This window comes from Lissotriton helveticus, chromosome 3_1 (assembly GCF_964261635.1).
Source record: "Lissotriton helveticus chromosome 3_1, aLisHel1.1, whole genome shotgun sequence".
In the NCBI taxonomy this organism is placed as follows: domain Eukaryota; kingdom Metazoa; phylum Chordata; class Amphibia; order Caudata; family Salamandridae; genus Lissotriton; species Lissotriton helveticus.
This window is the reverse complement of record NC_136061.1, coordinates 152,206,350-152,229,309: the sequence shown is the minus strand read 5'-3', so window position 1 is coordinate 152,229,309 and position 22,960 is coordinate 152,206,350. Positions and strand designations below refer to the sequence as shown.

At 41.3% G+C, this 22,960-nt stretch overlaps 1 protein-coding gene across 1 annotated transcript in view; it reads right to left on the bottom strand.

The window, feature by feature from the left end:
* The window catches only part of CASTOR2 (cytosolic arginine sensor for mTORC1 subunit 2), a 422,141-nt gene that overhangs the window by 62,144 nt on the left and 337,037 nt on the right, over nt 1-22,960 (bottom strand). The window contains exons 3-5 of the mRNA XM_078679416.1: nt 15,197-15,390; nt 13,295-13,427; nt 66-189 (exon numbers count right to left, since the gene is read on the bottom strand). Coding sequence (XP_078535542.1) covers nt 66-189; nt 13,295-13,427; nt 15,197-15,390 — 451 coding nt within the window. The remainder of the gene's footprint in view (nt 1-65; nt 190-13,294; nt 13,428-15,196; nt 15,391-22,960) is intronic.

Sequence of the window (22,960 nt, the reverse complement as noted above, 5' to 3'; positions counted from 1 at the left end):
TACTTCCTGAAGCTCAGTAACACTCAACACTGTAACACACCAAATTTCACACAGCTGGAACATACCCATTGGAGTAAAACATGACGTCCATTAGGAGCGTGGCGACTGCAGGGAGGGTGTCTGGATCCAGGCTAGTGACACAGAACATGTTGCTGGGGCTGGAGAGGGGATGGATCACAGGTCTTTGAACTAGAAAACAAACACAAAGTACGTTTGGTCAGTATATCTAGGCCAGGCAAGTGTCACTATGTCGACATCCACCAAGCGATACTTCTGAGTGTTCGCTTAGCCTTGGAAAGCCTTGTGCATTTATGGGCCACGTAATAGGGTGGTACGCAAGTGAGTAAACATGTTTGTGCTTATACAAACAACAATATAGTGTGAATAGAATGAAATTCACACAAAATGTTCCATAGTATACAGACCAAAAGACAGAAATAAAAAAAAGTTGAAAAAATAAAAAGGACCTATCACTAGACAGCCTAATATGTGAAAAACAACCTGGGAAAACTCAAACATATAAATATAAACACTGTCATGTTTTGATCTTATAACCGTGCTTTCACCGGTCTTGCTTCAAGACTCAGGAACGCCTTGCCATCCGAGATCAGATCCAATCCTTCCACTACTTCCTTTAAAAAACTAGTAAAACGACTACTAGTGAACGAACATTAACTCCCGATTCCTAAGATCATGCGCCTGTGTTGGTTAATCCTTAACTGCATTAACTGATGATCTCGCTCTTGTTTTTTTTTTGTTTTGTTAAAATTCCCTGATTTGTATTGCACTTCTTGGTTCTTTCTATTGTATTATGTTTTACTCTGCGTGTTCCAGGCACCGTTGATACCCCCTACTCTTTAACTTGAATGTTTTCCCCAGGTTGTAACTTCACTTACTTGCATTATGTTTGTACCCTTGCTAGTGATAACTTTTTTACAGCGCTATGATACCCCTGTTGGTCTTGTTTGCGCTTTATAAAACTTTACAAATAAATGAAAATATTGTTTGGGAGAAAACTACACAAAGTGTTCTGACTACTTTAATCCGTGTATTGCTACTTTCAACATTTTTGTGTCAGAGTGTTTGCTCATAGTTTGTTTCATTAAGTTAACTTTGTGATTTGAGAACCTTTCTGAAACGTGTTTATTTTTAGTTGAGCAAACACTGTGGTCAGAAATCACGCAAAACTTTCAATGAATTAGTTTCTTCAACCTAAATTGAGCTTTCTCGATTTGAAAACAGCTTACACACAATACAAAGATAACTGTGTAGCTAAGACAAAATAACATGGAGGCTATTTGTGAAAGGGCTGTGAAAGTCCTAAAAATCAATTATTTGTAATGCATTTGTTTGTTTTCCACGCCTTAATTTAGGATTAAACCCTTTAATAAAAATGAGAAAAATGTTGCAAAGGTGGTTTGCGGATAACCACCTGGGATGTTTCTGTTCACCTCCACACATTGGGCACCGACATCACCAGTCATCTCCTGAACTAGTAGTAGTCTCCTAGGGTAGGAAACAAGGCTCCTGAGGAAGGTGAGAAAGCAGTTCATGGCCACAGGGGGGATGTTCAGGAAAAAGACATGGTGTACCCAAGTTAACATTCTGAATGATGCTCGAATCACTAGGAATGCATAAATGAACTTCACCAACCAGAACAGCGCACACAAGGGGAGCCTAATTCTTGACTAACCTGGAGACATACTGCTGGGAGTTGACGCTGCTTCATATTAGAAAATCTCTGACCTAACAATAGGACATTTCATTGTTATAACACTCATCTTTCAAAGTTTAAACATTCCATTTCTGGTGGGGATGAAGTAGTCAATAAATTGGAGGCCACTTATTTCTTTCTGCCCATTCTAGACTACTAATCAGGTCTTCAGTTAAGCCAGTTGCATCCTGATGACAGGCGTAGCTGTCCACTCCCACCAATAATGGAATACCTTTGTAGGTTTTCAGAACAAGAGCCTTACATTTGGTATGGTGCGGATATTCTAAGAATGTTAAGCATGTTCTCGTTGGTTGCTATGCACAAGGAATGTTTGGATTCAGTCTAGTTGATGGTTGGGAGCAGGTGAGAGCAGCAGAGGCTCTCTGATGGATGGGGGTCCTTTGACGGTGACTAATCAATAAAGTGTTGGACTGTCAATAGGATTTCTGGTGCTCCTTCTTATCCTTATATATATCTACTCCAGGATTCATTGTCTTGTAGACTCCTAGGGGGACAGTAAGTACCTTTGGCTTCTGATGATGGTGCTGACCTCTTGAGATTGTTAGTGACCACTTTGCACTGGGGTGGTCCATGTGTGAAGGCACAGGAAGCATAATCTTTGGAACATTAAAACTTTGTGTTTATTGCTCAGTATTTACTAAGGACATCATTTTACAGATATTACTAGAGACATCATTTTACAGATATGCAGCAGATCTAGACCAGTAGCCCCCATGTGCAAGTTGATGAAATATAAGAAAATGTTGTCCAGGAATTGTGAAAAGGATTAATTCTTCGTATCAATGGCCTCATCAACTAAGGTGGTGACAAAACAGATCATCTTGTGGGATGGCAGCCACCTTCTACGGCGTTATCTGGCTCGTCAATATCTATGGAAGAGCACTGAGATAAGATAACAAACCAAGAGCAGTCAGACCTGAGCTGGGTACATACATGAAACTGAAGAGCAGCTCAGACCGTACCTGCATGAGTGTCGTACTGGTCATTTGTGCTGCACAAGGTGCAGCAATAGAGACATTCTGAAGTTTAGTGACTAGTGATTTGTTATTCAAGGTTAGAAAATGCACTGGTAATGTAATTGGGAATATTACAAAATAATTAATAACAATAATAACTTGTTTAGCGCTTTGTGCCACAGCATTTTCCATTTGTAAACAATAAGTTGGCTTTGGCAAGATTTGAACAGATTACCTACAACTCAGGACACATGCTGAGGGTGCTCACGCTACTATTGGACAAAAATCTAAGTGAAAGGTCTTGGTCAAAGGGTAGTTTCATATGTTTACTAGCTTAACAGAGGCTCAGTAGCTCCTGCAAAAGATCTCTAATGGATTATAATCATGATATGCGTCTATGCTGTCATGCTGAATGTTGGGCCAGGCCAATGATCTACATGATGTTGTCAGAGGATGTGATGTGCTAGAAGCTTGAGACCCTTTTGATATGAATGAGGTATATGCAGCTATCAAGGAGGAGGACGGCTAATGAGGCTGTGGATAAAGATGCTGCCAGAAAAGACGTTCTGTTGGGAGCCTAAGAAAGTGCAGGACCTAAGGGTTCTCGCTGGACAGGGTCACTGGAGGCAGCGGAGGGTAGGTGCAGTGTCTTTTGAATGAAATACCATTGGACACTGTGTGGGTTGGAGTGGCGAGAGGGATAATGTGGGTGATTTCCCTCGTGCAGTGGTCTGGGTTTTTTTGGGCCACGTAGGGTGTCAATTGGTGGATCTGGGGTGGGGTGGGAGTAGGGTGTGGAGGGAAGCACGCGTTGTAAAACTGGGCAGAAGCAGCATTAATCTTGAAGTTCAAGCAATATAGTATGCAGGAATCTTATTTTTGGGGATAAAAGGCTATTAGTGTAATTGATACTGAAGCAAAATGTATTTCGTGCAATATTAGTGCCATGTCAAATAAGCGGATTTACGGGGGCTGAGTAGTTGGCCAACTTCTTTCACTTTAGAAATATTTTTGCAGGAGAACCATTTGAAAAGTAATTCTTCAGAACGGTTTATTCTGAAGATTTATTCAAAAGTGTATTTTGCTTCGGCTAGTCTGACAGTGAGAGGAGTAGCAGTGTATTTAGGCAGAGGGCTGGAGTGGGTGGTTTCCCACGTGTTTAGAGATCTCCAGGGAAGGTTGATTTTGTTGAAAGTTAGTATGAATGGTAATCTGTTGTACATTATTCCTATCTCTGTTTCCATTATTCCCTTACCTCATTGTGTTCCAGAATGTATGGCTCTGAACTCTTCCTGGGATTCTAGGTAGAGTCAGTTTGTGCCTGGCCAGCTCCTTGTGAAGATGTCTTGCTGTTATACTGCGCAATAAACTTATTGCACTGCATTAGAGTCTCAGAAGCATTTACTACAATGTTGGCGACGATTTGTAGCTGGTCAGGAATGCCTCTGGTGATCTTCGGCGTCCATAAAGATTTCGATCATTATTGGAATAGTGCCAACTGGATAGCAGACGAATCTTCATAAGGAAAAGAACCCGACGCGCGCAGCTTCGTTTTTGCCCTCTGTCAGCGTGTGATAATTTCAGGACGATCATTCAGGAACTGTGAGTAAAATCTTCGATCCTTGCACGAGCGCATCTACAACCGATGCTGTTGCTAGACGCATAGTGATTGACGTCACCGCATTGGTTGAGGCCTACGGAGAAACAACTCAGACATTGCACGCATGCGCGCAAACAAAGGAAGATTCGCGCTAAACATCCATGCGTTCCAAGCCTCGTTTCAATGCGCTCCAAGCCTCAAACTAAAGCGGCGGCCATTTTAATGTGTTTTTACTTCATTATAAACCGTGTTTACCGTTTTTCATCGTGAATCGATCGTGAAGCCTGAAATTTCCTCCACAAGTTACAAACAGTTGATCAGAACAATATCTTCCCATGTGCAAAATACAAATAGAGGTATGTCATAAAGGAAGTTTATACTTGTGAACAAATACTTATTTATATACCTCATTCATATTAATTTTTATAATTGTTATCTCTGACTATAACTAACTGGAATTAATAAACATGTCACAACAAATCCTAGTTACTTTACCACCGCAATTTTTACCTGAACCAGGCACACCAGAGATACCATGGGAAGATTGGTATATTATGTTCGACAACTATCTTGAAGCACTAGATGGTCAAGAATTCTCAGCAAAAAGGAAAAAGGCCATTCTTTTGAGCACGCTTGGCAAAGAAGGGCAGAGAGTCTTCAGATTTTTACCTATAGCTTTAAGAGCTAATGGGCAAGATATAGATGATGAGTTCAAAGAAGCTGTAGCAAGATTGGAAGTTAGATTCTCGAAGGAGGAGAATCTGGTTATGAACCGTTACAAATTTTACACTCAGAAACAAAAAGAATCTGAGTCCATAGATGATTTTGTGGCTCGACTCAGAGAGTTGTCTATTAAATGTAAATTCGGTGTCATGACCGACGAACTCATTAGAGATCAACTTATTGTACAATGTTCTAATAAGAAAATTCAGGAGAGACTATGGGCAGCAAAGAATCCCTCACTGAAAGATGCCATTGACTTAGCAAAAGTCATTGAGGAATCTAGCAAGTGTATGAAAGTTCTTGATTTACACAAAGTGAGCCCTCAACAAGAAGTATCGGTGGTCTCTGATAGGAAAAGTCTTGCTGAATGTGAACATTGTGGAAATGACAGCATTGCTGTAGTAAAGTATAAACCGAAGTTTCCACAAAAGAAAAGCTTCGCTACCAACAAACCATGCAATAGATGCGGAAGCAGTAGTCATTCTTCAGATGCTAAATTTTGCTTTGCAGCAAACAAAGAGTGCCTCAAGTGTGGCAGAGTGGGACACTTCTCGAAGATGTGCAAAGCAAAACCTAAACAAAGGGTTGCCACTGTTGAAGATTACCTATGTGAGAGTGAAGCTGAGAGACTTTTAGTGGTAGATGAGATCGATGTCGTTGGAGAGGATCCCAGACAAAACAGACCAAAGGCTATATTCAAGATTGACTCTCATGAAGTGTCATTAATGGTAGACACAGGGTCACGTCATACCATTTATTCCCAGAGTTATCTTTGACACCTTCTGGGAAGGGATGAACTTGAAAAAGAGTGACATATCACCTAAAGGTTTCAATGGCCAGAAGATAGAAATTCTCGGTTTCTTTGAATCTGACATCTGCTTTGAGAAGAGATCTACCTGGGGGAAAGTGTACCTTTCTATTGATGGTCCTCCCATCCTCGGTTGGATTCATCAATACGATTTGTACATTGTAATCAATCCACGTGCCAAGAATCAGATCATGGTGGTGGATGATGACTCTATCGAATCCATTCTTGATGAATTTAGTTCGGTGTTCAAAGCTGAACTTGGTGAGTTGAGAGGTTACTCTCACCTCATCAAGCTGAAGAAGAATAGCTTACTCATACAACACCGTGTCAGAAGGATTCCCATTTCCATCCGTGAGGATGTTAGTACGTTGATAGAGGAAATGCTTCAGTCTGGAGTCATAGAACCAACAGAAGCATCAGCCTGGGTTTCCCCGGTGGTTATCTCTAAAAAAGCTGATGGCAAACTTAGGTTCTGTGTGGACCTCAGGGCTTTGAATAAATGCGTGGTTGCAGACACCTTCCCCTTACCTAATATTTCAGAGATGGTGTCTACTCTCCAGGGGGCGAAATTCTTCTCAAAACTGGACCTGAAGAGTGCCTACCATCAGGTTAAGCTTCACGAATCTTCGAAACATCTCACCGCCTTTATCACTCCAGATGGTATTTTCCAATTCACTCGCCTTCCCTTTTGGTTTAATATCGGCGGCGAGTGTGTTCCAAAGATTAGTCACTGAGATCTTGAAGGGGTTAAAAAATGTAGTATTCTTTCAAGACGACATCTTGATATTTGGTGAATCTGTTGCTGAACACAATCATGTCCTGAAGAATATTCTACATAGAATTTGGAACACCAGACTTACCTTGCGGAAGGAGAAGTGTTCCTTTCTCGTTCAGAACATTGAATATCTGGGCCATGAGATATCCGCTAGTGGGGTGAAGCCAAAAAAAGATCTCTTAGAGGCTATACGTTCTGCTCCTTGTCCTACTGATAAGGACCAGTTACGTTCCTTCATGGGATTGATTGAATACTATTCTAAATTTGTAGAAAATTTTTCAGAGAAGACACTACCATTGAGAGCCTTGCTCAAAAAGGGTTGCAAGTTTGTATGGGGACATGAACTGGAGATGTGCTTTAACAACATCAAAGACGCCATTTGCAGTGCAAGGGTGCTGACGCCTTTTGATACTAAGAAAATCTCCACTTTGTTGGTTGATGCGAGTGCTTGTGGTCTTGGCGCTGTTCTGATGCAGTCACATAAAGATGGTGAGAGGCCCGTTGCTTTTGCTTCCCGCACTCTTTCTCAATGTGAACAGAATTACTCGGTCATCGAGAAAGAAGCTTTGGCTGCCGCATGGGGTACACACCATTTTCGCACCTATTTGTGGGGCACACGTTTCAACCTTAAAACCGACCATAAGCCACTTATTAGAATACTCTCCCCTGGTGGTGCAGCTTGTAGTTCCCCAAGGTTGGCGAGATTAGCTTCCAAACTCCAAGAATATCACTTCGATATCTCTCACATACAGGGTTGGAAAAACGTTCAAGCTGATTGTTTGTCTAGGTTGGCGATACCAACTAAGTCTCAGTCCAGTGAGATGTTCAGTCTTGAGGGTACTGAGGAAAATATTGCATGGATTAATGACGTTATTTCACTTAGTGCAAGTTCTTTTTCGCGTATGGATTGGTTGGAAGCTATGTCTAAGGATTGTGTTATGCAAGAAGTTATTCAACTAATCAAATTGGGTTCACGGAGAGAAAGCTGTGTTCATGTTTCTGTTCGTCCTTTCTTAAAGATTATTGATGAATTATCTCTATATGAGGATAATGTCATAATGCGTGGAGACAAATGTGTTCCTCCTGCTGATTTAAGATCTAAACTAATTGCTATAGCACATGAGGGGCATTTGGGTCAGACATTAACGCAGCAAAGACTCAAGTTGAACTTTTGGTGGCCCGGTATGGACTTAGCTATATCTTCCTGGGTTGAAGATTGTCCTACCTGTAAAGTAGGTGAGAAGAGATTGAAAATTTCTGTGGGGTCTCAAGTTGGGGAGTTAAAATTTCCTGAAGAACCGTGGCATACTATTTGTCTGGACTTCATAGGTCCAATGAATGAGCTACCTGTGTCTCAGAGGTTTGCCATTGTTGTAGTGGATTGTTTTTCAAAGTGGTTATCGGTAGAATTTTTGAAAGACATCACTACTGATACGACCATAAGATATTTGAGGTCTTTGTTTTTCATGGAAGGTTTTCCAAATGTCATCATTACTGACAACGGGACACAGTTAGTTTCTCATGAGATGCGCTCATTTCTAGCAGTTTCTGGCATCTCTCACCACAGAACGTCCCTATACAATCCCCAAGGGAATGGCCTATGTGAGCGCTTAAACAGATTAGTCAAAGGAACCATCCAAATGGCAGTTTCTAAAGGTTCCTCGGTTTCTGGTATGGTTCGTGAAATGGTTTATGCTTATTGCACTACTCTTCATGGTTCTCAGAACAAGTCTCCCTTTGAGATTATGAGGGGCAGGGTTCCCAGCACAAAATTGACTCCCTCTTGGCTTAGAGATTTAGTTTCTCAATCAGACTTAACAAGAAGTACACTTACGTCTGGGACCATTTCTGCCAGTAAGTTGGCGAAGCCAGTTTCTAATAAGATTTCTAAGGGTGATCTTGTAAAAATAAAGTCTGGTAGGGTTTCAGGGGGCTTATCTAAATTTAGAGGTCCCTTTTCTGTGAAGATGGTTTACCCTCACTATGTAATACTTTCCAATGGAGAGAAATGGAATTTGAGGAGAGTGGCTCTATATCAGAAAACTTCTTCTGCTGCCAGTTCTCAGATTTCTAGTTCTGTTCCTCCTCAGCTTCAACATTGTAGTAGTGATTCCTCTGGTTACATGTTCATACCTTCTCATGTCCCCTCTTCCTCCAGTTCTGTGGGAGGGTTGAATAGGAGAGATGGTGGTGGTGATGCTCCTGATGTTCAATCCAGTAGCGGGGTTTCAAACCAGTCTGTTCCTTCTTCAACGAATGAATTCTCTCAGCCACCCTCAAGATGTCCACGGTCTCGTAGACCGCCCTTGTATCTAAATGATTACTGTTGTGATTGATATGTTTTGCTGATGAACCGAGATGTGTTCCCTATTTTATGATACATTTTTATGTTACAAGTAGGCAATTTAATTGCTTTCATTTCTTTCTGCTATTGATAATAATTTCTTTTCCTAAAAAATTCTAGTTATTTTTGCTTCAACGAGAGAAGATGTGTTGTACATTATTCCTATCTCTGTTTCCATTATTCCCTTACCTCATTGTGTTCCAGAATGTATGGCTCTGAACTCTTCCTGGGATTCTAGGTAGAGTCAGTTTGTGCCTGGCCAGCTCCTTGTGAAGATGTCTTGCTGTTATACTGCGCAATAAACTTATTGCACTGCATTAGAGTCTCAGAAGCATTTACTACATAATCCCTTGAACCTGGTCAATTATTATACCCCAGTTTTCGATGAACCTGATTAACTAAGACAGATTTATAATATTGCTTTTGGAGCAGTTGGTCCGCTAATCTAAGGGGGGGTTTTAATTTCATCCAGGACGTGGCAAGAGAGAGATACATCGAATAACAATTAAAAAAACAATTGAAGCCCCGAACAAAAAAAGAGGTGGATGCACTGTAGCAAGATTTTCAACTACTTGATCCTTAACGTAGTGAGGATTCTGGTCTGTCACAAGATACCTGCTTCTCATACCGCTTTCCTTCAGCTTCCCGTATTGACTATTTTTTAATTTCCTATTCGCTAAAATGGGTTGCTCAGATATATGGGCATACTCATTGTCCGTTCATTCCCTGGCTATCATTGTACTTGAGTTTGATACAATCAGAGGGGAATGGCCCACCAGGTGGCAGCTGAATAGGAATCTTCTTACTAACCAAGAATGGCTGGAAGAGATGAGAACGTTCATCCGAGATTGTTTTACTCCGTATAGGGGAACAGCTAATTGTTCTTGGTTTGGGAATCCTTTAAGGCTCAGTCCAGGGGCGGATCATTGCTTATAAGGCGCATCAATCGAAATTACAGGTAAAGTGTATAGCTGAGCTTCAATGATCAACCAATGTTGCTCTTCAGGTGAAGAGTAGGTCTCAGGGATGTTACTCTCACATAGAGAGCCATTTGAGTAAAGCAAAGCGGGATTTGAGGGAATTCTTTATCATGGAGAAATCAATAGCTCGAGGGCCTTTCAGCAGTGGGTATATGAGGAAAGCCAGATGCTCGGGAAATTTCTTGCATGGTCAATGCGGGTTAAGCACAATGATCCGTTTGATACTCAGTTACAGAAGCCAGATACTGGGGAGCTAGTTTTCCTGCAGCATGATAAGGCTCTCTATAAAAGTATATGTATGATCTTGCAGGCAGTATAATTGAATATTTTCAATCCATCAGGCTTCCACAGCCTGTAACTTCATAGGCTGAAAGACTGGCCTCTATTGTGTTAGGGACAAAGGTTCAGGAAGCTCTCGCCACAATGCCTAGTGGGAAGCCATGTGGCAATGATCGATTTCTGGTTGCATTTCTTTTTTTAAGTATTCGCAAGTGAACTTATACCCTTTTTGATAGAGGTATTCAATTTTGTGGTTGAAGGTGGGGGGCGATCCTTTTTCCTTTAAGGAGTCCACAGTTGTTTGCTTTTTAAAGAAGGATAAAAACCAAAAGGATGTTGATTCCTACTGACCAAATAGCGTATTGAACTCGGACTATAAGTGTTTAATCAAAGCATGTACCATATGTATTACCTCAGTAGCCCATACTTTAATACATAATGATCAGACGGGGTTGGTGGCTGGTCAGGTGATGTCAGCGAATACGGGTTTCTTAATACTTGCACTGGACTACTTTACTGTTAACCAGACTTGTGCAGTAGTAATAATCGTCGATGCAGGGAAAGCATTCGACCCGGTTAATTGGGACACACTCTTTTTTTGGCCTGGAAAGGTTTAGCGTTCATGCCCTATTCGTTCCTATGCTGCAAAATTTGTATCAAGGAGCACAAGCAAATGTCTTTGTGAATTCCAGACTTGCAGGGATAGTAAATATAAGTAGTGACTAGGGGGGCAGGCGTTGGGTACGAAGTTGTTTTAGGAACAATCAGCCTTTCCACACAATGCACTCTTTAGGAGGCGGACTGGCACTCTATTACATTAGTAGGCTATATGGGCAGCACATTTTAGGAGGATGTCCTTCCTATCTCGTTGGATGGCTTACTATACTCCTGCCGCCCTCTACAGAACGTATCCGGCGGTAGAGAATGGGTGCTTCCTATGTCAGAAAAGGGGAAGGAAGGCTGGCTACATACTTTTTTTACTTGTCAGCTGTTGGAACAGTTTTGGCAAAAGGTTTTGCATCTCTCAGTCTTGGCCTCCAGATGCTATAAACACAGAGGTGACTGTGGCACTATTTGGGTTTGTCAGGAAGAGTGGGGTTTAGATATTAGCTAGAGGGGACAGATGTTTATCTCAATTGCCTCTTTAATTGATCGTTCATTTATTTTACAGAACTGGAAATCATCCAGGGTTCCATCATTTCATGAGTGGTTAACAAAAGGCTCAGGACGAAAAGATTTGAGGAGGTGGATGCAAGACGTGTGTTTTTTTTAAAGATTCAAAGCCTCATGCTGGTTTATGGACACACTAGAAGAGTATGACCCCATCTTGGTTACAGCACCACTGGTGGCTCCAAGAGGGATACTCGAAGATAGTGGAGCTTCTCAATTTTCGTGCTACTGTAAGGTGGGTTATTTAGATTTTTTTTTTGTTTGCTTTAAAGCCACACCCTAAGGGAAAGGATGCATGTACATGTTACAGGAGTATGCAGGCTTTAGAGAGGATCCGAGCATCCTGCCTTTAGATCCAATTGCCAGTACTATGATTGGAAAAAACACTTTCCAGGTTATTCTTGAAGGGATGAAATATTTGTCAAAGGCAGTGGGGGCTTATTTTGGCACATTGGCACTTATTTGACGGCTGTTAGTTTAACTGTACTGCATAAATGTTAACACCATTGTTTGTTTAAAGCAATTTGAGAGGAGGACACTTAAATCGGCACATTGCTACAATGTATCTCAGCATTACCGTTGTTTAATAGATCGATTAACTATGGAATTGTCTAATTGTACAGGACTATGGCAATATCAAATGGCATTTTGTATAAAATTTGTATGGCATCTTTTTGCCTTGTAGTTGGTCGGTGATTCTGCTCCATAAAAATAAGAACATTTGAAAGGAAACCTGGGAATATTACCAAAGAAAGAATAACTTTTTAGCGCGTTGTGCCACAGCATTTTCCATTTCTATACAATAAGTTGGCTTTGGTAAGATTTGAATACAGCTCAGGACACAGGTCAAGGGCGAGCACTTAATTCACTGAGCCATCATGCCAGCTGAGGATAACAAAGTCATGATCCACAGTGTTCGTGTTCCTCCAAGAAGCTTCGGGCACACCTGGATGGCTGTATTATGTAACTTTGATGTTTTTTGTAAAGGCATCATCTATGTGTGCTGCTGCTCCTCGTCTCTTTCTCTCTTAATTTCTTGCTGTGTTGAAAGAGATAAATGCCTTACGAAGGATTTTACCCCAAGAAAGGGAATTAGAGAAGTTGGGATACAAATTAAATCTTGTCAACCTTGGGAGTGACTGGACCGCAGTGGCACCAGGAACATGGTGGACAGAAACGACTGAAAACCTATGCACCTTCAGAGACATCATTGTGGGAAAGTGATCCTGAAATGCATATAAACGGAGCATCACCAACAAGTGCCCTTAAATGGTCTGTTAACTGTGTGTTGGATTTCTCGCCACATTGGTAGCACACTGTCCTGCTCCACAGTGGATCCACAGTGGATCGCCAGCATGTCAAGATATTTTTCAGACTTTAGTGAAGCATTTATCCAAATACATCTTATCTGTGAAAACAAATTCAGTAATCAGCAACCAGACCTGGCTGAAGATGGTCAGGTATCGACTCCTCATACTTTGGGTATATGTCCTGTGGACATGGGCTCGGACAATTGGATCAGACTGCTCTTCCAGCTATTAAAACCAGACATGTGTTGCAGACCAAACCAAAGGGTAGTGGGGACAGAAGAGCATTTACAAGATAAAACTTCACAGGAAAAAAAACACGCAGATAAACACAAAACTGCATAAATTACCATAATGGAAAAAATAAAACAAAAACAAGTCAAAGGCTGTTGTATTTTCGGTACGATGAAAAGCTGGTTAGGTATGCGGAGGACAATTAACAAAAAGAAAGATACTCTGAGGTTCCACTACTAGGTGGTGTATTGTTGCCATATGTTAGGAATGGAAGCACCCAGTACCAGCCTCATAGGTATATTGATATAATACCCTAGGATGTTGTCTGCTATCACCCCTGTGATATTTGCAAGAGACTAGTAAGAATGCTCAAATAAACTTACCAAGTTTAGACTTTGCAAATCCATTTGTTACACCAAAATTGTCAGCTGCCACAGTCTCCCCATTCACTACTCTCAGGATGGTAAACTCGGCTGCAAGAGTGTGCATCACAAAGGGCAGGTCCCGCTCACGTATCTGAAAGAGAAGACATCATCACTCAATGTTGCCAGTGGCGGGGTACTTCTGATCAGCGAGACTGTCATACAGCCAGCACCACTCTCCAACCGCTTCACTGAGTGCAGAAGTAAAGTGAACTTGATTCTAGCAAGGGTCACCTTTGGTTACTTTACTAATTATGCCTACAATTGTGTCTGCTTGCACTATTAGTAACTACACTGAACAGCATGTCACCCACACTGGCACCCTCACCAGTACCTCCATGTTTCCAAGAAATGTTGGGTTTAACAGTTCCACCATGGGACCAGATGACACTCACACACATAAACCACCTAGGAATACAATGGCATAATTCATAGTGGGAGTGGTAGAGAAAAGAAAGACCACCCTTGGCTTTTGAATGTATTTTTGCTTGATTTGGGCTTCTGCCTTATAACGATTAGGTTAGTAAGATTAAATCGGGAAGCACTCAAAATCAGTCATTCTTGTCAATTCCCAAATAGTAACCATTACGTGTTGATTCTCAAAATCTTCTTTAGTAAATGTTTCTTTAAAATCTATAGAGCCACAGCCAATGTTTTTTGTTCCAATTAATTCTCCAGGGCACTGTTCAACTTACTGTCATTGGGTCTTCAAAGTAGTTGACATTCTAGAGGACAACAGCATTTCAGAATCATGTGCACAGGCTCTTCTGGAACCTTTGCAGGTACTCCTACAGATTTGGAAGTGGAATTGCCTTACCCAGATTTAGCGGTTCTCTGCTGCCGTCCTGATCTTTTCCCTTTTTTTTTAAACTATCCTCCGTCTCTCTCACTCCAATTCTCTCCTTTTTCCTGCATTTCCTCCTATCTTCCCCTCATCTTTTTTTCTCTTCTATGGCCATTTCCTCTTGTCTCTCCTTCCTCTTTTCCGTTTGTTCTTGGTGAGCTTATCACAACTTTTCCCTTTCAAACTCTCTGACCTTCTACTCTTGCTCAGCCATATCTTTCTGCAGTGCCTCCTGCAAGTTCTGTGTGTCAGTGAGACTTAATCCACCCAAAGAAATAACTCCTGGACTTGATGGCAGCAGTAACCTTGAAATTGGAGGAATGTTTTCTGGAAACACTGGACAGCAACTCTGGGGACACACTTGCGTGTGGCTGGGGAAACCTTTTTCGAAGGGGCTAAGAGTGCCTGACACCGCAGCACTTTCTCCCTGGTTTACTAACATGGAACCCTCACAAAGTGCATACCAACCAATTTCACTAACTAGTCTTAAACAAATCCAACAAATATAGCCCATTTCTTATATTTATGACAAAGAAGTACTTTTATTTTCACAGCTGTACCATAGAGGGCCGTCCTAAGTGGCTCTAAGTTGTGCTAACAGTAAGTTGTTTTTATTTGAAGACAGAGATTTGGTTTTGAGGTGGATAATTGTGCTTTCCATAATGCACCAGAACACAGAATCCAGCTTACATTGTTTTTTTTCTGCCATTGGGTTCAGACATACTTTAACTGCTCTGTTACAAAGCAAATACCACGTATGTTACTAAGCAAATTCCCCATCTCTCCTCACAAAAAGGACTATATCAAAATGTGATTGGTGCTGTGTTCTTACTTCACCTATACGTCTTTGAAGATTATCAATCTGTTCCTCTTTTCTGAATTATAGTCATTTCTGCTGTGCTTTACACATTTAAGCTAAGACTAATTTGTTACCAACAATTTTCTTTTGGATCTGGTTATAAAAACTACATTTGTGGTGGGTCGTTGAAGAGGGTGCTCCGTATACAGTTTCTACTTACCAAAATAAAGTCTGTCTGGTAGGTGGAGAGCATAAATACTGAGATGTTCTGGTCTGCCAGTGGTGCGATCACTGATTTGGCAATCTTCGTCACCCCGATTGGTTGAGAGCTCGAAAAACTCCCTCCCCCAGAGACAACGTTCAGGGCCAGCCATGTTGCATCTGCCACGCTCAAGTGTTCGGACGATGGAAGTTCTGAAAATGAATAAAGGGCAAAGGTTACATTGAGCTCTTTTAATTTTAATGATCAAAAAGCAACATTAAAATAACACACAGAAAAAACAGAGAAACATAGGTAATATCAAATGAAGTAAACAATCTGGCATTTCTAACAAACTGCAACAGTAGCCATTTTGGAATGTTCCTTTGTCTGGAGAGGTCTGCTTGGGTTTTGAGGTATTGTGGTATTATTCACTGGATGTTCCCTTTGACCCCTTGGCCGCGGCGGTAATTCCGCCGCGGCGCTGGGGGGGAGGCGGGGCCGCTCGGCGCTGCCATGCTCATGTCGGAACCACTCCGTCACGAGCCACGGGCGTGCTCTGCTTGTGACGGAGTGGTTCAATCACGGTCCCGCCCGCTCATTAGAACGGCCGCGCAGGCACGGAATTCCTGCAGCGTGTATGGGGCGGCGGCGCCGTGACGGAATCACTCAGTCACCAGCACAGCGCGTCCGTGGCTCGTGACGGAGTGGTTCCGTCATAAGCACGGACGGGGTTGAGGCCTGGGAAGGATCCAGCTGTTTTTTTTCCCAATTGAAAGTGCTATCATTGATAGCCACCACAAATGATGTAACAATCAGTATGAATGAAATCAAAATACTAAGAATCAATGGGTGCTGTATAAACTATGCAAAACTGAAAAAAAGAAAAAAATCGAGCAAAGTGTCTGGTTTCTGATCAATTAAGAGAGAGAGTGACATAAGCAAAACCAGCAGAAGACCTTTCAAGTGGCACACAAAAGGCAAACACATCGAGGAAACAACCGCTTACAAATATTTGGGGGTTACAATAAGTAAAAACATGTCCCTTTCAGACCAAAAAAGAATTATTGCTGCTAAAGCACAATCACTGAGCTTTGCGTATAAAGTTCTCCAAAAGAAACTGCAATGTCCATCTTACGACCACCTGCTAAAAGTAATGGCAGCCCAAGTCTTACCATCCCTTTCATATGGATTGGAAATATGGCATGGGAAGGAAGCAGCCATTTTAAATACCCTCCAGACAAAAATATACAAAGCTGTGTTTCACTTATACAAAGGAGCCCCGGCCCAAATAAGGCTGGAATTTGGGTTGCAAAATCAAATATACCAAAGGAAAGCAGCCCTAGTGAAATGGTGCTGGAATTTGAGATCGGCGGAAATAGGATCTTTAAATAACTTATGCTGGCAAGAAATTAAAAAACAATATGACCAACAGGAATCCAACTCATGGGGTAATGATCTGTGAGCATCATTAGAAACTCTCAAAATAGAGGAGATCTGGAAAAATCCACCGGAAAAAACATCCTTTAAAAAGATTTGCAAGTTAAATGCAAAAGCACTATCTTTGGTAGAAGATAAAAAGACTCTGGCCAAACGGCGACATGCATGGACCATTTTAAACTCGTACAAACGATTAAAACCTCAGCCCTACCTCACGGCGCATTTCCGGCTATCTTTAAAAACAAAATTTATGGCCCTCAGAATGGGCGACCATTTCTCCAAAGACTTGATCCCATCATGGAAGGACACACATCAGGAATTAAGATGTAGACTATGTAATTATCACAGTGAGACCCTGTGCCACCTCCTGTGTACATGCGAGTCCTCCAAAGAAAAGAGGAAAATTTTACTGAAACCAATTTTTAACATGCTACAGATTCGTACCTGCAGGCAAGCTGTGACCAGCTGGATGGGAGCAGGTTCAAACATCCGAATATGCCGCGGGGTAAAATTCATGATCTTTTTAGAGACCCAGCTTCAAAAAGTAGAAACAGACCACAGATAAGGTCTGGGTTAAAGTGTTTAATTAAATAATGAGAAAACATTTTTTAACGAAATGTACTTTTAACTGTTGCTATCTTAAATTGCATCTTTGTACGTATATGCTTTATGGTTGTGATAAACCAAATAAAGTAAATTTTGACTGACTGACATAAGCAATCAGTAGCATTCCATAGACAGACTTACTGCATTTAAACAGAAATACCATCTATGCCCATTGGGGAAAACTAAAAATGACTCCTGATTCTCTCAGTAGTGTAAAATCACCATCCGAACATGGGCAGGATTTTCAGTACAAGTTAAACCTAACTGCTCAAAAGCTTTTTTTTTGTTGAGTTTTATATAACCGAACTCGACCCGAAGTTATCAGGTAACTCTACCTGAGCACTAGTTGCGTTGCAGATGGACACTTTCCCTTTTCTTAGGCACAGGAAGGTTAAATGATTTAAATAACAAAAAGAAGAGGGATAATAATGATACTACATGTTGGTGGGTGAGTGAAGTGGGAAATGCACCAACATTTTAAAACTGCCCTCACACACAGCAAGCTGTGTCATGCTTCATCATAGGGCTGCTAATACACCTCCGCGCCTGCCCAACGCTGGCGGTGGATCAATAGGGAGGGGAAGACAATACAACATACAGTGCCAAATCAAGGGTGAGTATTTGTGCAGAAAAACTGATATAAAACTGGTCTCAGGGAGTCCTGATTACAGTTTTAAAATTAGGTACCCTGTTCAGAATTAAAATGAAAATGAAAAATGTGGATGCTGGGTTGGAGAGCTAATAATGAGACTCCAACCCCTGTACTCTGCATAAGTGTCGACATGTTTCAGCCGGCAAATGACAATACCCCAACTTTCCTCAGGACTCTCACCACTGTGACCCCTGGGTGCTCACCCTCCCTTCTATAAATCCAGAAGAAAAGGGGATGTCACCTTTCATAGAGTCCCTCACATTTGAAGAGGAACCGAGTTTATTTAATTCTTAAACCCGAAGTGGCAGGGAGTGAGAACAGCTTCCTATTAGCACTCTTGCTTGCGATGTAAGCTGTCGCCTCACGTAAAACGTCTCTCCCTCTGCGCCGCGCAGGTTAAATGATTTGCCCAGAATCACAGGATGTTGAGCGTCCCTGCCAGACTCTAACCCAGTTCCCCAACTTCGAGATCAACCGCTCTTGCCGTTAGGACACATCTTCTCTTTTACTGGGAATCCTTCCAGAGTTCCTTATTGCCAAATTTAAGTTGCACCCTACATTTTCAAGCATTTTCATGGAGGATGGGCTAGAGCGTGGATACACCGTGAATTAAATGTGTATGATTGGAATAGAAAGAGCCATTGAGCTGCATAATTTACGACACACAAAAGCCAATGAATTGAAGGCTAGGTGTTTCTAAATCCATTCAGCCCAAAACAAGGACTTCTGTCGAATCGACATATTTTGGGTATACACCGTGGCCTTCAAGATGAGCAGCATGATACAATTAAAAAATAATAAAGTTATCCATAGATCCATGGTTACTTGAGTTTGTATAAACATGGAAGGCTTGTCTCTTCGGCATTCTTGAGGCCCTCTTATGCAGCCAAAAGGCATTTCAGTGTGTCAGAAAATTCACTATGCTCCTGGACTTACATAGATCGAAACAGACAATTCTGCATCAACAGACAAGTAAAGGGCAAGCGTAGGTGAGGCGAAGAATGCTTGTAAGATTTGGGTTAATGGTTAGTGTAGAACAATTGAGAGAGATGCATTGAAATCCCACTTCCCTACTATTGCACTTTATCAGGGTCTCAATTGTGGCACACCTTGTTTTATCAAAACTTCATTGGCCCTGGTGTATTCTGAATTAGTAACCTCATGCCCCGAAACACCACATACCCTACCAGTCTCCTATGTAGGGCCTTTGTGATTAACCTTTAAATATGGGGTTTGGACTTATATCACCTCAACAGGGTTCTGATGATCAAGAGCACAACTTAACACTGACAGACTTTTTTGGCCCCAGCACCTAAGAGCTCCCTTGTCCTTGAACCCATGTATTTGCCTAGTGAGTTTCAAGACTATCTATCCTAGGTGTCATTTTGGCTTATGATGTTGGTAACGCCACAGCTGATACCAAACAATCCACCCTTTCTGGTGTGTAAATACAGGCTTGAACTACGTCTTATTTTGTTTCTTATTTTAGTTTTATATAGCACAAACCCCAACCGTAGGTATCAGAGCACTTTACATGAGCACCAGTTACCTTACAAATGGACTCATTCCTTTTTTGTTAGGCACAGGGAGATTAAAAGATTTGCCCGGATCACAGGATGTTGAATTTCCCAGCTGAGACTAGAAACCGGGTCCCCGGCTTCGAGATCGCCCACTCTAGCCATTAGGACACATCCTCTCCCTGGAGACACTACTGTTGTCAGTAGCAGGTTCAACAGCAAATTCTTGCAAACGTTGAGTTAATGATATCTATTCACTAATGCAAAACAAAACCATAATTTATTTACAAATGTGAGTGGTACCTCTAAATAATCCTTAACTGTGGACATAATATACAAACGTGGAGTGGAACCTATAGAGAGTTATTAATTATGGCACTTTATGAGCTTGAATAACATTCTAAACAGTGCTTAATTTGTGTTGGGCGGTGCTGAGCACAGGCATCCATTTTTGGCGAGCAAGGCTTACTTATTTTGCATTATGAGACTTTGACCCAGAACAAGAGACAGAGAGGAACACAGAAGGAGGAAGAGAAAGATAGGAGGCAGAAACAAACCAAGCACGGAGGGATGAAAGAAGCCGAAAGAGAAAGAAACTGTAGGGTGGTGGAAGAAGGCATGAGATGGAATTAATACTACTCAGTATGCAGCCACATTAGTCAGAAACTCTGACATTCAAAAGCATTGGTAGAGAACTCCTAAAACAAACTAAAAAAAATGAACTCCTCTTGTTTACAAACGGAACACTGATTATAATTGATCAGGGTCCGAAAGAACACAATGCTGCTAAGTTTATCATCTGAAGTTATTGTTACCGACACCTCATCAGAGGGTCATGAGACCTCCACCGTGTCAGTAATCCGATTTTTCAGCCACTAGGCTACACCGCTCTGCTTTACTTCCCTCTAACTCCGATAAATCAGGATTGGAAGGAAAATGACTACATTTCAACATGGCCGATCAGACAGACAACCGCAGTGAATCCAGCTATAATCTAACAAGTGCCTCTAGTACTGACACATTCTATTTACATCGCAAAAAAACATTGTTTGGGAAGACGACTTTGTGGCAGAGCAGCAAAATGTCCTAAAATGCCAGCAAAGCTGGTGAATAACAAATGGATCAAATAAAACATTAATGGTGACTCAGTCAGGGCAATGATCTGGAAATTATGCAAAAGAAAAAGGAATTTGTCTTTGGTTTGTCATTCAGGAACGAAAGTGCAAAATTCTGTAATTTTTCCAGCCTTTCTGAAATGTTTTTCAACACATAACTCCCATTCCAAGACTCACCACACTTGAGCCCTGATTCTGAGCAGGTCTGGAAAGGGTGAAGTATTTACTGTAGATAACATTACCCTGGTATCAGGCATTCACCGAATTCGGCACACACCTGCTAATGCAAGGTTTTCACTTGAAAATGAGGCATAACATGTGGAATCTTCCCTTTAAAGCACCAGATTCCATATGTTTGCCTGTTTTCTGGAACTTTCCCCCCAATAATTTTTCAAGTTAAACCTGTCAAGGGGAAACAGTAGGGGAGCAACAATTATCACACAACTCGGAATTCCACTCCTTGCAGAATCTATTTGAACGGGGATCGTTTAACCCCCATCTCACAATTCGGGCCTAAGTCTCAACAACATCACAAGGCAGCCCTTGTTATTTGCAATTAACCCCCCTCCGATTAGCCATATTCTGGGCTCATCGGACATGCAATAGCATGCCACCACACACCAACCAATGATCAAACCCAAATATGACATGCAAAACTGATCATTCTCACCATCAGGCACACCTGAAGGACTCAGGTGGCAAGGCATGGGCAAAGCAATGGAATGGTCATGCACCCTAAAAACATGCAAAAGCATAAATGTAAAAAACACTGGATCATAAGATAGCCAATCTGGATGCACAGAAAACACCACGCTCTTGCGGAGCAATGCACAATCAATCACCCAATCATATTATACAGAACAGAAAAGTACTTTGACACACCCACCCATATATATATATATATATATATATATATATATATATATATATATATATATATATATATATATATATATATATATATATATATATATATATATATAAAACATCACGAAAAGATCTTCTAGGATTAAACTCACATTCATTTCACACTAACTCTACTACCACACAGAACCAAACACCATGAAAACAGCGCAGACTATCAAACAGTGAATCCTCGAATTTAATGGAGGACCGTTCCAGTTCCTCACGGAAAGGGGCCCTGATAGACAATGCACTGTAATGCCACAACATTGGTCATCAGCACCGCAGGAAAGCAAAATAACAAACCAAAACATATATAAAAATGCAGTTATTGCCATAGTAAAAGATAAATAAACGCTGAAGGGACTGAATAGAAGGACAACTGCAATGATCTTTCTAAAGTGTAGTGACTTTCAATATGGGAAATCAGTTTATATAGATAGCTATACTTCTATTCTCTTAGTAGTGTAAAATATGTAGGACTTTCAACAGTCTAAACAACATACAAGGGTGGGTATTTACATGGACCAATAGAAGATGTAGTGGATTAAAACTTGAAGCAGTAGACACTCAAAATTCAGGATTCCAAATTCCGACCTAACCTTCTTAAATAGTAATAAAAGACAGGGTATTTATCTAAAACAGGATGACCACCTACCTCCAGTTCATTACAGACATTGTTTTGTGCGATAGTCTATTGCATTTGGTGTGTTGTAGTCTTATTTTACATCCATTAAAGTAATCAGACTAACACGCCTGAGATCAATGATTTGGAGGTGAAAAGTGCAGGACTGCAGACAATGTTGCTAATAACCTGGATTAGGGGTCCCCCAAGTCTGAAAGGCTAACCCTATGGCCTAAAAGCAAACCTGAAAGTGGGGAAGGCTAATAAAAAATCATCCTTTGAAAGAAATGTGCTGTTTTCTGCTTTTATTTTTGAAATGTGTTTTATGATGAACGTTTAGGAAATCAATTCTGCATTTTCCAGATAAGACGAAAGCTAACTTCTGCCTGCACTGACAAACACCCTACCCATCTTGTGATAGGACTTGCCCTTTCCAAGGCACAACTCTGATGGTCTTACATTGACCTGTTTTGTTGTTGCCCACCTGTGAATGTGAAAGAGAGAATTCCTTCTACATCCCATTGGGAGCACTACATTCAGTCCAGCATCACCCACCGACTAGACCAGACATTAGCAATGAGAGCAGGAAGGAAGATCCTTGGTTAGTGCTGAGTTACTTCATTAAACAGCTTTTCGCAGGAATAAAAGCAAAAGAAAGACCTCAACATATTTTTAAAACAACTCAATGTTGATTACTGTACCCCACTGACTCGAAGCGTGTCTCATTTCTTTTTCGGTCACAGTGCTAGAAGCACTTTAGATCTAGAACTGCTTCCGTACATCGCCAATGTGCTACCTATTTCTAGAGGAAGCCAGCATAGTGTGTTAGCTCCCCCTAGTGGGCACACCAATAGGCAGTTGGGTCTTATTGACTTGGAATTTCCCAACCCCCCCAGGCTGGAGTAATATGCAATAAAAGTTTAAAGG